This window comes from Colias philodice, chromosome 1 (genome assembly GCF_061535455.1).
Source record: "Colias philodice isolate Cphi_HAF_F1 chromosome 1, ilColPhil1 Martin Lab GWU primary, whole genome shotgun sequence".
Lineage (NCBI taxonomy): Eukaryota > Metazoa > Arthropoda > Insecta > Lepidoptera > Pieridae > Colias > Colias philodice.
In genome coordinates this window covers 1,057,166-1,075,813 of record NC_143086.1, presented here as the reverse complement: position 1 = coordinate 1,075,813, position 18,648 = coordinate 1,057,166, and the positions used below count along the sequence as shown (strand labels likewise).

General features: G+C 33.5%; 1 protein-coding gene across 3 annotated transcripts in view; it reads right to left on the bottom strand.

Moving 5' to 3' along the window:
- The window catches only part of LOC149490957 (uncharacterized), a 74,287-nt gene that overhangs the window by 34,527 nt on the left and 21,112 nt on the right, over positions 1-18,648 (bottom strand). For all 3 annotated transcript variants that reach the window (XM_089696244.1, XM_089696262.1, XM_089696253.1), the window contains exon 2: positions 10,992-11,170. In XM_089696244.1, coding sequence (XP_089552370.1) covers positions 10,992-11,170 — 179 coding nt within the window. The remainder of the gene's footprint in view (positions 1-10,991; positions 11,171-18,648) is intronic.

Here is an 18,648-nt window from a genome sequence, read left to right as displayed (position 1 = left end):
GTTATAATGAATATAGTCTGGAAATGATCGCAGGTAAGCTATGAGCCTTTTTGAATCTGCTGAAGTTTTATTTTGCAACCCTTTCGCATGCAGAAATGAAGTTATCCTTATCTAATACTGTGGGCGAGAAATAATTTAAATTAATTAGAATTCATGCACATTCGTTAATTTCATATTACGTTATTTTTAGTTTTAAATGTATTCCAAGTGAATTGGTTGTACATATAATTATACGCGTGGAAACTTATCGAAAGTTCATATCCAAGTAAGTAATTTTTTCAAGTATTGATAACTAGATTTCCGCCCGCGACTTCGCCCGCGTTTGCAAAGAAAAACCCACATAGTTCCCGTTCCCGTGGGATTTCCGGGATAAAAACTATCCTATGTGTTTATCCAAGTTACCCTCTATATGTGTGCTAAATTTCATTGTAATCGGTTCAGTAGTTTTTACGTGAAAGAGTAACAAACATCCATACATCCATACATCCATACAAACTTTCGCCTTTATAATAGTATTAAGATTAAGATTACCGATACTTACATCAGTAACGACATAGCAATTATAATAATAATACCTTATTAAGTTTATTAGGTACTATACAAAACTAAGAATTTTTCTTAAGTATTTATAACTAATCAATTATATTATTCTTTCTCTATTCAGTACACTTCAAAACAACAGCAATATTAAAATCCAACCTGTAATAAGATATCTACAAACATTTCATAATAAAGCAATCAAACTCGATTGCGGTTTGCATTTCAGTGATATTTTAATTGACCTTTATCTAGTTAATAAACCTCGTTACCATAGTTTAGTTTCGCGAGACAACGTGACAGATAATTGTCAGTTATTAATCTAATAGCTATAGTGCTAATTGTTTGAAGTGGGTCCGGTGTCCCGTTTGACCTGGTTCCCGTTATCTCAATATATATTGCAGCTGTCACAGAATTAGATCGGGGGAGGAATATATATAAACAATACTAGCTTTCCGCCAGCGGCTTTGCGCGCACGGCCTAGTAAAAAAAAACCCGCGTAGTTCTCGTTCCCGAGAGATATCCGATCCCATGTCCTTCCTCAGGTATCTCTGTACGAAATTTGAAGTAAACCCATGCAGTAGTTTTTGAGTTTATTCCGGACATACATACAGACAAACAAAAAAAAAATTCTAAAAAGTATATTTTTGGTTTCGGTATCTATTGTAGATCACGCCCCAAGTAATCTTTTAAAAAAATATTCAATGTACAGTTTTGACTTTCCTTTATTATATGTATAAATTTGTCCCACCCTTTCATTGCACGGACAATTCTTTTAAAATGTCACGTTAGTTTTTGTTTGCTATTCCGTACGTGCCTCCGGTGATGTGAAATATTCATGGATGTGTATTTCTGTTTGTGTTATTAACAAGGGATTATCATGCGTGCGAACTGTTATAAATAACTATAGGTACAGCTACTATTTATATAACGAATGACATATATTTTCTGGTAAATTCGTTTTTCTGTTACTATGTAGTCTGATGTTAAATAGGTACAGTTACTATTAATATAATGGATACGTTATTTTCTGATAAACCAATTTTGCTGTTACTTCTCACTATATACGTTACTAGCGGTCCGCCCCGGCTTCGCCCGTGGTACATATTTCGCAATAAAAGGTAGCCTATGTCCTTTCTCGGGTATCAAAATATCTCCATTCCAAATTTCATGCAAATTGGTTCAGTAGTTTAGGCGTGATTGAGTAATAGACAGACAGACAGAGTTACTTTCGCATTTATAATATTATAGTATGGATTTTCTGATAAACCTATTTCGCTGTTACTACATAAGTAAAAGTTTCAAGTGACTCAACCAAGAGCATTGTGATAGCAATATCTTTTATAAATATTGTACTACTATAATAGTAGATCGCATTTCAGCAACCTGAAGAGCAGAAATAAAATTGGCAATATAACTTGATTCATATCAGCGGGTTTCTGGTTTAATATTGTGTTCACAGGAACGTTTATTTAGCGAAAAGCGATTTAAAGCGTGAGAAGAAGCGCGGGCGGACACAAAAAATAGATATTTATGGTATTACCACAAAACAATTTAAACACAGTCTAACTTTAAACTTAATATTATAAATGCGAAAATAACTCTGTCTGTCTGTCTGTCACTCAATCACGCCTAAACTACTGAACCAATTTTCATGAAATTTGGTATGGAGATATTTTGATATCCGAGAAAGGACATAGTCTACCTTTTACCCCGGGGAAAATGACGCAATCCCGGAAATCCCACGGGATCGGGAACTATGCGGGTTTTTCTTTGACTGCGCGGGCGAAGCCGCGGGCGGAAACCTAGTGTGAAATACGACAAATCCAGATTAAAGAGAACCCGCGCTTAAAGTTAAACCCTGTCTAAAGTTTTTCGTGGTAAGACAGTTAATTTTTTTGTGTGTATTGTGAAAGCATTACCACACGGTCGTCTTAATTGCAAAAATAATATCTCTATCTGAAAGATATTACATAGAAATAAGATTACCAATGGGAATGCATGATACTCGTGCCCCATATTCGAACGGACCGCGGTGACAGCTGATCATATTTCCCTTATGAGAATGTGGCACTTTTATCTTAGAATGTTTACTTTACTACCTCTTAATAAAGTGTATCTTAATTAGTGTTCAATAATTATTAATGGATAGCTTATTATATTATAGAAACGACGAAGTAATAGTATTAGACTAGTAAAAATCTGAAATATTAGTATTCCAATTTTCTGCGTGTAGAACCTTAGTTTCATATCAGCATGAACTTGACTGCCTTATCACTGGCTAGATATCTAAACCTGCACTGCACGTGTTTTTCAATAATGCTTGTATCTGTTCGATCAGTATGTAGGTCAGAACTTGCTTAGAATGCTTAACTGTTTCGCTACGGGGAGCAAACGTGAGTCGTGTTGTGCCTCGATTAACTGATCGAGAAAATTGTCAAGAAAATATCTTCATTGAATGTTTAATCGTTCACCCGTGGACTCTTTTTATTGGGAGACTCGTGTAAGAGTTAGGAACGTTATTCATGGTTTTTTTTATGTAGTTCTTGTTTCAGTATCTTCTTCTAAAATAATAACATTAACATCAAAAAGTATTATGTATATCTCTTGTTACAACTTCCAATAACGCTACTATTCTTAGAAGAATATTATTCACTAGCTGTGCCCGCGACTTCGTCCGCGTGGAATAGTGACTGTATAGTAGTTACTACTTAATTTTTGAAGTGAAAACTTCTTTAGCGGCGTTGAGCACTTTTTCTGTAATGGGTATAAAATCTTAAACTCGCGTCAGGACACGTGACCTGATCGAAAAAGCGTAAGACGAATACCATTCCAAAATATCAAACATGCTCAACGTTAATAATCAAGTATTCACTTCTGCCGGCACTCCCGGAGTGCAACCCTTCTTTTTTATTGAATTTAAAGGAAAAACACGTACTACCATAAATAATACAAAGAACTATTAGTAAAATTTATTACTAAACTGAGCTAAAAAATAAAAAAATAAATACCTAATTAATTTTCTAGGTAAAATTTATTTTTAGGCACCAGAGGGGAAGGGAGCAAATTTATTTTTCTTCCTTCCTTGTATGGATGTTTTTGTTAATAAATCGTGAAGCAACTGAGCGCCGAGACAAACGTCAAAACGCAAAGGAATAGAATCCGCTATCGATACTAATAATTGACATAAGATATGATGTTTTGCTAAGGATTTGTTCACCCTACCAACGACGACGACGACCACAAACAAAATTTTCATCCAGTCGCAATTTAACAAAATAGTGCTAAACACAATTAGAATAAAATATTAAAATTTCCTGTCGTTCTGGTGCTTGGAATTTTTTTTTTTTGAATGAATGAATAAATAGATTTTTCGTAGAAACGGTAGCTCCTAGAAAATCGAAAAAAATCTATTTTTTATTAATTGACCTCGAAATTTTTTTCTTCCGAGTACCAGTATGACGGGAAATTTTAATATTTTATTTTGAACAAATTTGGTCTGGATGAGAATTTTGGTCGTTGTCGTCGTCGTAATTTTGGTAGTGTGACCGAACCATTACTAAAATGTGATGAGCTTATGTCAATAATAATTAGCGATAGCAGTTTCTATTCCATAGCGTTTATTCTAATGTCTGCCGTCTCGCCTGCAGATCTTTCCTGTCTCACGCCTGTAGTAACTAAACCGTTTAGACCGTGCAATAAAAATTAATAAATACCATTTTAAATATTTATAAAAATAAAAAAACAAAGTCGTCGGAGCTGCCATACCATCATTATCATATCATATATTATATTTTTTTTATAACGGTACTTAATTTTAAAGATCCTCGGGAAGTTTTTAAATTATTATTTATTCCTTTACATTCGTTGCGTTGGTTTTTTTTTTAATTTTTAAATTTTAAACTTCGGTTTCTTATTTTCAAGTAAGCGAGACCTACCTCCATTTTACATTCCTATATCATATTGATATCTATAAGTTTGTTGCTCCTTGACATCATCATCAACCGTGCACAAATTGTAATGGACCACAGTGACAAAAGAAGTGGTATCTTTAGGAAAAAAAATTGCCAAGGGCCAGGCCTATGTGGCTTTGAGTAGAGTTCAAAATTTCCAGTGTGTGGCTATCCTCTCGCTCCCATATCCCCCTCTTCTTTAATAGACTTTCAACCCATTCCCTTTCCACCCCTAGTAAATGGGATAACCGATTTTGATGTACCATATAACCATATTATCTAATTGTACCTATATTATGTACACGTCATATCCTGTCGTTTGATGCTCTATTTGGTTTATTTATCTAACCACTGTCACCCCTAAAGTGCCCTATATGTAATAAACGGATGAACCGATTTCGATAAAATATTATTAATTGTAATTCACACGTTGCTCTTTCATATTTTGATATATCTACCGCTTGAGTATATTATTTGACAACATTCCATTATTGTTCATTCCCACTTTTACCGCTGTAATGGATAAACCGAATTGGATAAAAATATAACTAATATTTTTTCCCACATTCCCACTTTTACCCCTATAAAGGTATAATAAATGGATGAACCGATTTTGATACACTTTATCTAAGAACCAGCGTCGGAAAATATGCTTTAACTACAGTTTTGGGTTTGGGATCGATTTAATAATTTAACCCCTGCTATTTTTTTTACATATTTTCATTGTACAGACATCACTTTTCTAGAATTTTATTATATGTATTGATGATTGATGATTGATGATTGACCACGCGCAAGGTTACTAATTTCCACTACATCCTCACGCAAATCGCCAATTTTTATTAACATTGAATCTGTTAATAAAAAAATCAAAAGATAACCGTACCTTATTTTATTAAAAAGGTACTAACAAATAAAGTTTTATCAAGAACTAAAGTGACCTTCTTTATAGTCTTGTAAAAGTTATACCTACATAAAAATAAAATTTCATCATTTTCTTATTTTGTCATACTTAACTTGAACTAATAAAACATGAGTCTAACTATATAATTATAATTATAAAGAATAAATACAAAAGTTACAACTTATCTTTTGTGGGAACGCAAGAAGGCGAAAATTAAAAAAAAAGCTGAAGATTTATAACAATGTAACGAATGAACACAATCACTGTTATCTACTATTACCTATATTAACTGTAATGGTGTCTTGTTTGACATCATCTACCCTCACTTATAAAAATTTCACATGAAATATAAGCGCACCTGAAATGGACTCTGGGAAGATATGAATTATTTATTTAACTTAAAAAAAAACAACCTCACCAACATCATAATATTTAAATTATGAATTTCCAAGAAGCGTTAATATTATGTAAATTGATTTGATTTTAATGAAATCTCATAGATGGCGCTGTTTTAAATTTGTCTTTATACTACTAAGATTCATTATACTGTTTCTCTGCCAAAATTACTTAAATGACGTAGTTTTTATAGTGTAAAGGTAGACAATAGCATGGCTTACTCAAAAACAACATTTAAACATGAGTCTTTAGATTGTACGCTATCGTAGTACAGAGAATACGTAAGAAGAATAAAGGTTCACAGCTCCTCCCCCGCAGGTGATAGCTTGATAATATGTAGCCTATAGCCTGACCCGACCTGTTAGTAATATTCATGCAAAATTTGAAGTCAATCTATGCAGTACTTTTCGAGATTAGCTCGGACAAACATACAGACAAACAGACAAACAGACAAACAGACAAAAATTCTAAAAACTATATTTTTGGCTTCTATATCGATTATAGATCATGGAATATGTATTCTTTAAAAAAAATATTCAATGTACAGTTTTGACTTTCCTACGATTTTATTATATGTATAGATGTTAATAACATAAACATCTAAAAATTCGTAGCCTAAGGAGCCTTACCTTAACAACAGCGCACCCACGCTAATGCTATTTCAGAAATCATACAATCAAAGCCGATACGAGCGCTCTCGTTGTGCATTCCGCACAATAATATTTCAGGAAATGCATTATAATATGAACAGATTATGGAGAAAGTAATCGCAGTAAAAGGCATGCACAATATTACTATATGTGTTCCGAAAAGGCGGGAGGGACGCTTTGTGCATCCTTGGAGAATTTCAACATTGTGCATTATTCAGCTACCTACATGAAAGAAGCGATGCCTGCACTTGCATTTATTCGTATTACATGGAACTTTAATAAAACTTGCATCTCGACTCACAACTATTCGCTAGTAAAACGAGCGCACTTTGTAATTAACTAGCTTAACGCCCGCGGCTTCGCCCGCTTTGTCTATTTAAACCTAATAAATTATATACTAAAACCTTCCTCTTGAATCACTCTATCTATTAAAAAAACCGCATCAAAAGCCGTTGCGTAGTTTAAAGATTTAAGCATACAAAGGGACATAGGGACAGAGAAAGCTACTTTGTTTTACTCTATGTCAACTATGTAGTGATTTCTCTGAAGAGTACACCGTTTGAAATGTTTGACTTTTCAACATTTTGTTTTGAGTGCTTGTTTTTATTTGTTGAGTTTCGTGACGTCACCGGCCTGTAAGCGGCGAGCTTGTAGCAATTATTTGTGAAAAGGATATAAAATATTATTATCGTATTTTAGTGAAGTGCTGAAATATGATGTAACGGTATCGTCTGATAATAATATCGTTTCACTTTCTTACTCTTTATATCAGTCTACCATAGTTAGGGCAATATAATAACTACATAATATAATATAATACGTTCAGTTCACAGTTTTAGTGTGGGAACTATTTTTATAGGGATAAAAATAGTTAACTGAAACAGAAAAAAGGCTCAGGCTTTTGTGTATCTTCTACCCAACTGAAACGCATTGTCTAGACTTGAAACGAAAAATAGGACAACTTGATTGAAAGCCAGTAGGCTATAAAAATATTTATTCTTCACTATCCTTGTATAAACATCATTATTGTCTCTACAGTTTTTTGTTTTACTGCTATTAAATATATGTTTTTTTTTGTCTTGCTTCCTTTCATCCGAGTCCAAAAAAAGGTTCTCAATTCGACTGTATTTTTTTTGTACCCTTTGCTCTGTCTCTGATTATTTTTTTTATTTTAAAGGTAGTTCCTTCTGTTTGGTCCCATTTAATTTTTTTCCTTATATTAATATTTGAAGGCGTAAATAATTAATTTTAACAAAAATATAATTGATATGATATATGCTAAAGAACCATATAAAGAACCGTAAAGAATAATACACTGTCATCCTGGGTCGTAACATTTGGATCAGAAAAGTTTCGATTAAGTTTGATTTGCTGCAAAAGGTTCCCACGACTGAGCAAGAAACCTATTTTACTCTATAGGACTCTGATAAAAACCACATTCCTCATTACCCAGCCAGTATTCAATAGTTTAAATTTTGTTTTTAATTGGACTTTACTAAAAAAGAAGATATTTTAATGACTATTCAAACGTGCTTGTCAAATATATTACATGAATAAAAGTTTGTGAGTTTGATTTTGATATTTTATGTACCTATGTGCAGCTTGTGCAGCAATCGTTTTAGCAAATAGTTCGAAAGACATGATCGAATTTTTCCTACTATTTTTTCAAATACGTATAAATTGCATTCAATGCTATAGATATTAACATTTAAATTACAGCCATTCGTTCATTTTCATTCATTCATTACGCAAAATGTAATCCTTCATAAATACAAAGCCAAAACTAGACGTCAGGAACAATGGTGTCTAGACTCATAGTGTATTGTAGACGGAATACAACCAAATGCTCCCCGTTTGTTCTGTAAATATTCCTGCTCATATTTACTTATATCATAGGGCTTTGTTTGTTTGTTTATCTTCATACGTTGAACGAACGAATCTCAGCAACTACGTATCCGAATAAAAAAAATTAGTGTGAGATAGAGCATTTATAGAGTAAGGCTATAATATCATCACGCTAAGACCAATACGACCGGAGCAATGCGGGTAAATCCGCGGAGTACAACTAGTATATTTATGTTAAGATTTATGTAAACAAATGGACCGGGGAAGTTGTGAATATCTAACTAACTTGACTTCAAACTTGTTACGTGAAGTTAGTTGAAGGACCAATGGTCGCGAAGATTATGAATACAAATATACTTGGAACAGCTGAAGTATTATTGAATTTAAATAAATATTTCTAACAAGAAACTAAGCGCTTCCGAATTGTCAGATATACCAAATTTTAATGGAGGCATCTTTCAAATAAAAAAGAATCATCAAAATCGTTTCACTTAGTCAAAAAGTTCTGACGTAGGTACCTATAAAACCTAAAAAAGATACAGACGAATCGAAAGCCGCCTCCTTTTTTAAAATTCAGTTGTAAACGCATGTTTGGTTTTGTATTGTGAATATTATTCCAGGAATCATTTGTGGCGAATTCAACCGAAAACAATTTAACTGCGGTGACATGCCCGAAATTTCCTTGCACAAAAAGCCGTTACACGAATTTTCATTTCGAGTTTACAAATAATTAAAATGAAGGGTTTGTAATTTAAATTTAACGGCTTTTTAACAGTTTGCTTCTCTTCGATTTTATTTTACAGTTTATATCCAAAATGGCGGAGCATTTAAGTTTATTTAAAAATCATATAATAACATCGCGTGGCATCAGTCAATATACAATTTGATTTCATAAACTAAATGAGGCTAATCACTTACCAGGTATCAATCGAATAGAATATTCTAGACTGAAATAGCTAGGCAATAATAAATTGCAATTCAAAGACATAATGATTGCACGCATGTCAAATAATCACTTTAGACGTGTAATTACGTCGCAGGCAAGTGTTAGGAAATGAATAAAACATTTTCTTGATTGGATGGGACGGTGGCGGGTGGCGACACATGGAGCGGGTGGTTCTAGCTTTTGCATTCATTTTTGATATGATTGCAACAAATATATACAGGGTGTACGTCAATCCAGCTGCACGAAGCTAGGGATGAAGACAAAATTGAAGGAAAATTTAACAAAAAAAAAACGTGGTTTTGTTGTTTAAGTATCTTTTACGTAATCAATGTATGCAAAATGCTCTGTCATCTAATTGTTTTATAATAAACTAGCAAACCGGGCAAATTCCGTTTCTCCATCAGAGACACCTTTTCTTTGCTATAAACCTCACGGAGCCCGAGACCTTTCCAACGAATGCAAAACCGTGGAAATCGGTTCGTACATTCTGGAGTTATAGCGTCAGGAAGGAAAACCCGACCTATTTTTATATAGTAAAAAAGAATAAATATAACAGAATTGAAGGAAAATGTTAACAAAAAAACAAGAAAACATAGAACTGAAGGAAACTTTTACCAAAAAATAGACGTGGTTTTGTTGTTTAAGTATCTTTTACGTAATTACTAATTAGTGTAAGCAAAACTACACGTAAGTGCCTTCGGGCTTGATACACCAATGATGGGACATCCTGTTGGTTTAGGAAACTGTTGGCAGCTTTGTAAATTGTAAACAACTAAATTGACTGGGCAATACCTAAAGGATTAACTAATCGAGTTTTGCATAATATTTATTTTCTTATAAATATGATTATTATTTACTATTCATCAATAGTAATATTGAACTTATTTCTTCCGCTGTTTTACGATCTTTAAGTGTTACGCCTATCATACTCCTCTCCATTGCCCTTTGACATGATCTTAGTTTTAGGTGGAAAATATAATAAAGAAAATAAGGCAACTAAAATGGCGATGGACGGGACACATGACTAGGGACAGTAAAACGAAATGGACACAAATATTAACAGAATGGCAACCACGTGATGGAAAAAGAAGGAAAGGTAGACAAGTGAAGAGATGGATAGATGATATTAAAAAGATTGGTGGAATAGTATGGACCCGACATGCGAACAATAGGAATGAGTGGAAGCGGCTGGAAGAGGCCTATGTGTCACAAGACACGCTGATCACCAAACCGGAAAATCCCATGTGTTCAATAATAATGTTTAAGATAGATTTAGTTTTATATGTATGTTTGTATCAGCAATAAAGGCTTAAATAAATAAATAGTAATATATGTATACTAATACAGAATTACTTACATTCATTTTCTGTACTGTTAACACTAAATAATATCAATAACAGTTAAAAGGATGAGAGGCTTCTTATCTGTGAACGGAGGACGCTAGAGTACTCTTCCAATCGCCGTTTGGAAAGATATAATAAAGAAAATAAATATATTGAGAATCGAATAAACTTCAACTGCGAGAGAAGAATTAGGGTCACTACATCACTATTTTCTATGTTTCTAAACAGAGTTCAAATATCCCGCCGAAAAATTATCCTTAATATGATCATAATAGGGCAGTATTATTTCTAGATGATGTCGCTAAACGACCTATAAGTCCTGTCATTTTTCCACACTGGAAATAATACTGCTTTAAGACGTCATTGTAAACTCTCCAAACTCGATATAGATATAATAATAGTAAAAAAATCACTAACCTTATCCAGCAGGTCTTCAGGAGTGATCGGGCGGGGGTAGTTCATAAGATCCTCCTTGTTGATAGAGTACATTGTTGGATTATCATCATACTGGGGGTAGTGCTCGTACGGCATCACATCTCGATACAACTCCGGGTCCACGTCTTTGTTCGCTCCGTATGCGCCTACCGGCGACAGCTCTGCAATGAGTTAAGTGTTAAATTGACGACTGTATTACGACGATTATTGGCATAAGTGGAACAAGGACAAATCAAATCGGGCCATTATTTAATCCGAGCGAATGCAATAGAATGGATTGTATAGATGTACTGTCAGATGCATTAATAGAAAAGAGAAGATAAAGGCTAGTTTTGTTTGATTGACGTGTTTCAATTCAATACAATAAAACGCTGCTTTATTTATAGTATTTACGAGTATTTTATATAAGTTTATTCAAATGTAAGCATCATGTAGGTATTATTAAAATTATTTTTTTGTGATTGTATTACTCCTCCTTTTGTACATATCTTAATACTTTGAAATAATTATATAAAGACGTGATTCAAACGTAAGTACTGAAAAAAAATACCACAAACAAACATCAATTACTTTTATTCCATTGCAAAATAAAGAAAAGCTACACTTCAACTTCAATATTTCCTCTAAGGCTGCAATTGTTTGCAAAGGCTTCTAACAACGTTCAAACAATCTACAAAAGGTTAATTTATCGAACAATACTATTATAATATTGCTTTTGCCCACAGAAAACTAAAAGGATCGACTTATTACCACGACATTATTTAAAGTTATAATATATTTTGAGATTCACGATCCTCAATAAGAACACCTTTCAGTAAATCTTAAGATCTCAATAAACTCGGTATAAATGGAAGTTTTATTATTGCTAAGGAGACATTTAATGGGATAGGATCGTAAACGAGAACCTGTTAAGGATTTATTAGTAACATTGTCAACTGGAAATTAGGCCGCCCTAATTACAGGTTTGGGTGAGGAAGGCCTTATCGTCTCAGTAGGGTTCAATACTACACGATATGAAATAAGATCTAATAAGTTCGATTTTTACTTGTTTAAATTTTGTTTAGCTTACTCCCGAAAATGTATCTCATCCATAAATTTTGCAATGCCTAAATTTGCCAAAATGAAGCAGCGCTTATTTTAGCAGCAAACTCAATTAAGCGGGCAAACAAATCTTTGAAAATTGGCCGCTCCACTCCCAACTATCTATAAGGTTAAATGGACAATAATGGAACGGAGTCACCTCAATTTCGTATTAATATTTCATGCCACTCGATGCCCTGAATTAGTAAATGAACGTCGCTCCCGTAAAAAATATCACGAAGAGAAAATAATGTCGGGTACATTAGCGGATTCAACCTATTTAAGCCTGAAGATATTTGTGGTTAAAATCCAGTTCTCTTTTGCTAAAACCATTTCCATATTGCTCATTTAAATTATAACTGAATCTATTTGCTCGGGAAGAGCCGGCACTCACCGCAGGCAGTCTCGGACGTCGTGACGTGAAATTCAATAAATAGGAGTAATCTCACAATTATAACAACGCTGGGAAACGCCAGCTGCTTCTGATTAAACTAACCGATGGATATGCAAGTAGATGCAATTATAATGCGAGTTATATTTTGGGAGAGATAGTATAGACATGCTTATCACTACATAGTATAAAACAAAGTCGCTTTCTCTGTCCCTATGTATGCTTAAATCTTTAAAACTACGATTTTGATGCGGTTTTTTTTAATAGATAGAGTGATTCAAGAAGAAGGTTTTAGTATATAATTTATTATGTTTTAGATGGTTTTAGACAAAGCGGGCGAAGCCGCGGGCGGAAAGCTAGTTTATAATATTCTAGTGATTTATGTTAACTTGAATAGAATATTAAAAAAAACGTTCTTATCGATCTCAATGAAGCGAGCGATTTAATAAAACAATAATCACAAACAAGCTTTTTTATATGAGAGGAAGCTTTAAATCAAACATTTTTAACGTTTCGGGAACTAAATAGTAATTATCGTTTATTTTAAACGTCATATTATTATCTACATCCAGTTTCCGTGTTTATAAACTTAGTTACTTCAACATAATTCTGAATTTCGGGTCTCTAAATACTCGTAATGGATCATTCAAACAATCTGCCCGTATGAAACAATGTATTCAGCATCAGAGTCCACAATGCATAGTACCAAACCATCAGGTAATAACGACTAAGTATATAGTCCGGATACAATGGACACGGAAACGTATTTCAACCAATGATTTCAGCTCAAATGCGCTGAAGCGAGGACCGTGACGCGTGACGTTGGACTGCTATTTGAATTTAACTCTCTTGAATTTAACAACATATTTGTTCTGTGGAAATATGTTTTGATTTCGCACCATGTATGTGGAATTGTGGATGTGTGACTTTATAAAATGCTGATGGAATTTTTTTTCCATTGAACTTTTATTTACAAAGAATCGTTTATTTATGTAGAGATTGCAAATTGTGTTCTTGTTGAAGAGCTGCAATTTTCCTGAATTAAGATTTATTTATATTATATATTGCGTTTCGTAGAACTGGTTTGCGTAAAACTGGCATCATTCCTTTAGAAAAGTGGCTGTAGACAGTGGAGTGTAGGTGGTACAGTATGATTATACCTATCGAGCGTGTCTAAATCTAACTAAAGTCAGATTAAATTATCGCCTATTAATTAGACGCGACCACGCAGCAGATGCCAAAGGTCAACGAACATTGCTTTATATTGTATTATTAAATGTATCATGCCATCCCATGTTAAGCAGCACCACGCAAATAAATTAAATACTGAAAATATTTTTAAACTGATTAAAATTAAACAGAATAAGCAGTGAATTTATCGAATATAATCAGACATAAATATTTAAAACTAGCGGTCCGCCCCGGCTTCGCCCGTGGTACATGTTTACGTTTTCTCTCCATAAGAACCATCCTCGTACTTCAAGGAATATAATAAAAAAAGAATTATCGAAATCGGTTCAGCCGTTCTCGAGTTATGCGCTTACCAACACATTTTGCGATTCATTTTTATATTATAAGATGTTTCAATCAATTACTGTAAAAGCATAGCTAAGGCCGAGCTTTCAACAAGTCACTTTGTAGAAGTTTGAATATTCACTACTTATAACATTTATTCTGTAAGGGCCGATTTTTCAATGCTTGGATAAAACCAAGATAAAACTTATCCGTCCAATAAAGTATTACACGATAATATTAAAATGTCACGTAAACTGTCAAACACGGACAATTAGAATACGTTATTAAAATGGTAGTTTTATACATTATTCGACGAATAAGTTTTATCCAAGGATTGAAAAATCAGCTCTAATAAATAAATTATCAGGAGCGAAATTATTAATTGGTCAACACTTATCTCGTGACGATAAATAAACGTAGCACCTGCGTACGTTTTCATCAAATATTGAAATTGCAGAAACGTACGAAATTATAGCGCCATTACTGTAGCGAGTGGTATTGACTTTATGAATGAACTAGCAATGCCCTGCGGTTTCACCCGCATAGATAGCGATATCGTTACAGTGAAAAGTCTACTATATAGGTCGGACTATAGGTTTAATTTTTAATCACATGAAAATCACCTTTACCCCGTCCCGTGGGGCCGTGGCCCGTGGGTTATGTCGGATTCCTACCGACCAAAACCCCACTGTGTTCCGTCAAGACGCATATTGGTAGAATTCCTCCGTGACCCCCGCACTACGGCCTGCTCGAACAGTATACCTACTATTTTCTGTAGATTGACACTTTTAAAAATTCGTTATATCTTTTGAATGGAATATCCAATTCTTTTCATTTAAAAAGTATTTTGCTGGTATTGAAACAGTCTATAATAAAACATCATTTAATGGGATAAGGATTAATATATGGGTATGGATAACATGGTTTGATTACTGTCGGTACTTTTATTTACTTTGAAAACGTAAAAAAGTTGTTGTAGTAACATAACTACTGAAGATGGACATATGGTATCGCGGACTTTCTTGTAGATATTGATCCATTCTATAATACCGTAGAACATTTTTTTGTTCTATCTTCAATAGATTCCGCAGCGCACGCGATGACAGAAGTTTTATTGAGGATTTTTTTACACCTTGGGTTACATTATTGCATTTTTGGTAAGGATCTCTAATTTTTTTGAAAATGCAATATAGCCTATGTTGCTCAGTAAAGATGCAGCTTTCTAATGGTGAAAGAATTTTTGAAATCGGTCCAGTAGTTTTTGCGTGAAAACCATACATACATACATACATACTTACATACATACTTACAAACTTTTCCTCTTTATAATATTAGTATAGATTACTAATGTGGAAATGCTCTCGTGATTTCGAGCGTTCATGTTCGTGACGTGGAAAGAGAATATAAATACAAAATTAAGATTGATAACGTTAACAAGTTATGACACCTCCCAGCATACTCCGTAATTTATTTCAGTTATTCGAAAACTGTTGGTTTGTTAAATCTTCTAAAGACTTTAATTCCTAGATTTTATTCAAATAGTGAGCCGTGAAATGTGGTAAGTATGCGCAGAAAAATTTAAACTCGAAGCAACTATTTGGACGACATTCCGTGAGATTTAGGTCTGACTCTAGCCATGAGTGCTTTTGTGAATCCCACAATATAATGATACTTTTTTATATTTTAAAAGGAATTTCTGTGAAGATTTGTAAAACGACGATTTAAATTCTCCAAGCTCGCCAAGTCTAGCGTCACAAATATTCAGATTGTAGGAGCAGCGGACTCAGCTGTTTTGTATATCACGGTATAAAAACGGTCCCAAAGAACATTTCAAAAGAAATTCAAAGGGCACATGCAGACGAGAACCGTTTGTCGTATAAACTCCGAGAGTTGATTTTCATTGCTGACGACGAATTAACTAGTGAACAACTTTGTAATGGCGTCGTGATGGAATTTCAAATCAGTCGCGCCGCAACTTGGAAATTATTTGACGGCACACTAAATAGAATTAAAGCCGTCCTCGATTTAAAACTTTAATGAAATTTATTTGCCATATTGCGAATAAATCCCGCCTGAACATATTGCGTGTAACGTTGTCAAAGGGAGTCGTTAAACTAAATCCTTTCATCCGTTATTTGGTCCGCAAACTAAGAATTCAATTTAATATTACTTCTGTAATCGTTAAATTCTTTTTTATTACTTAAAATAAATGTCACGTTGAGTTTTTTGGCGTAACTTTCCGAAAATATAGATATAATATCAGTTTTAACTGTCGTTTAGAATATGACAAGCTGTAATGTAATGCGTGAGAATCAATTTGAATATTAATAAACCGCATTGAAATGCTCTTTATATAATTGAATTTGGGAGTGAACAAACCTCATGTTAAATCAAATACAAGAGGATCAAATTATATCATTACGCAGCATATTAACCGAGGACCATTTGCAAAGCGTTCTGTAACATTTTCATACGATTAAATTGAAATGGGATGGAAATGAAACTAGTGTTAATCTAAGTATGCAATCAATGTTCGGTATCGAGAGTTGGGTTTCACAAGAAGTGGGTCAGAGTGGGCCTGAGTATTGACAACACCCTCGGAGTGGTTTTATATTAGATTTACTAATACAACCGTTTCTGTATACATTAGTGTAAAAAATGCGTAAATAACGCTTCCTTACGTTTTCAGATGTTGTTAGATTTATATCAACTTTGTCGTGAACATTAACAAACTTTTATGAAGAAAAACATATTTTTATGAAGCACAAATTCACCACATTAACTTGTTGACTGAGTGAACAATGTGTTTTTTGTTTATTAAACTTTCTAACTGATTTTAAGCCCAAAATACCTAAAATCTAAAGCGTACATGACCGAGCCGTGGTTCGGTGTTAATTTAATAGAATTTTTATCGGACTGTATGGAAATGATACAGATATGAAGTTATGTAGGGTGTAAAATCACATGCGATGTATATCAATACTAGTGGGGACTGGGGAGAATTGCAAACAATAGCTTACAATTAAGATAGCTATTATTATTTACAACATATTATAGCTACGCAAAGTGAACAGTCTGGAATGCTACAATAATGAAAAACATAAGATTTTTAAAAGACCATCAATAATTCGTTAAATATATAGATACAATTTGAGAACGTATTGCTAAGAAACTAATTGACTCGATTATGTCTACTCCTCTATGTGAAAAAAAACATACGATCGTCTTTCTATAACAATATCCAGAAGCAAACAATTTATATGTTGTGGAGAGTTCCAATTTTTATGTTTTATTGAAGTAATCAAGAATTTATCCCCTATAAATAAAGACAATTCCCCTATAAAGAAATTGCAAAGACGTTCTTAGAACCTGCATGTGACTCATTTGTTAGAATAGTAAACGCATTATGCAAATATATATTTTAAAGTCTCCTATTAGAGCTAGAAAATCTAGAAATATCGTCGCGCCGATACGTACACGTGCCTTCAGTGACATGTATTATGGTATTAGAAGAAACTTGAATACAAAAGCATACTATTATTATACAAAACGAGTGAATTAAAATAGATTTAATGAAATCATTATGATGTGGAAATCTAGTCAATTTTTAACATATCAATACAAAACATTTCTACTTCTGAATACTTTTATCACCATCAGATTGATATTTCAATTGTCAATAGGCTAAACAATAGACCTTTAGTTTAACAGTCGAATAGCTTTCAAAACAACGGATAAATAAAAGCCGATGAATGTGAGCGACTTCTATAGGTATTGTCAATAACACGAGTAAGTGAACTCCACTGGATTGATACTTCAAAACCAAAAAACGATGGTTAAAACTTCATTTATTTAAATATAAGAGTATGACAAAATATATTATTTAAATTACTAGCTGTGCCTCGCGCTTTTACCCGTATTGCTCCGCTCCTGTTGGTCTTTACGTGATAATATATAGCCTATAGCCTTCCTCGACAAATGGGCTATCTAACGCCGAAAGAATTTTTCAAATCGGACCAGCAGTTCCTGAGATTAGCTAGTTCAAACAAACAAACTCTTTAGCTTTATAATATTAAGTACAGATGACAAAAAAATAATTATTATTAGTTTCCAACTGATTTGTGACTCCCGAAGATGTCAATTGTCCATTCCATTCCTCGTAGGAAGAGTAAAGCCTATTATATAAGTTATTGATCATTTCATGTGTTGTTCGTTACATTTTCTATTAGATTAGTGCAATGTTTGATTGGCGTTTCGGTTCATTAGTTTTGGTTTACGTTGCCAATTAGCTCCTGCGTGGGTGTGGTTTTAGGTCCGACGGTTTATTTTTTGAGTCATTATAATAGAGCCTAGCCGGATAGCTCGATATAACGAACTAAAGATTAATCCATGTTATATATAACTCTATAGGTGTTATATAACTCTTATCAGTCAAATAATTGAGCGGTAAAAAGGCTCCAAATGCTACCTCATACCAACTTATATTATATCTTTGCCTCATACAAATTTCAGTAATTTCTAATACGAGTAAAATTTCCCATTAAAATGATATTGGGCTTGTAAAAGTAAGCTGTCGTTTATATTCTAGTCGCGTCTTTATGGGAGTATTACAGGCACTTAAGCAAAGCTGGCGAGATGTGGAAATGCCTACTA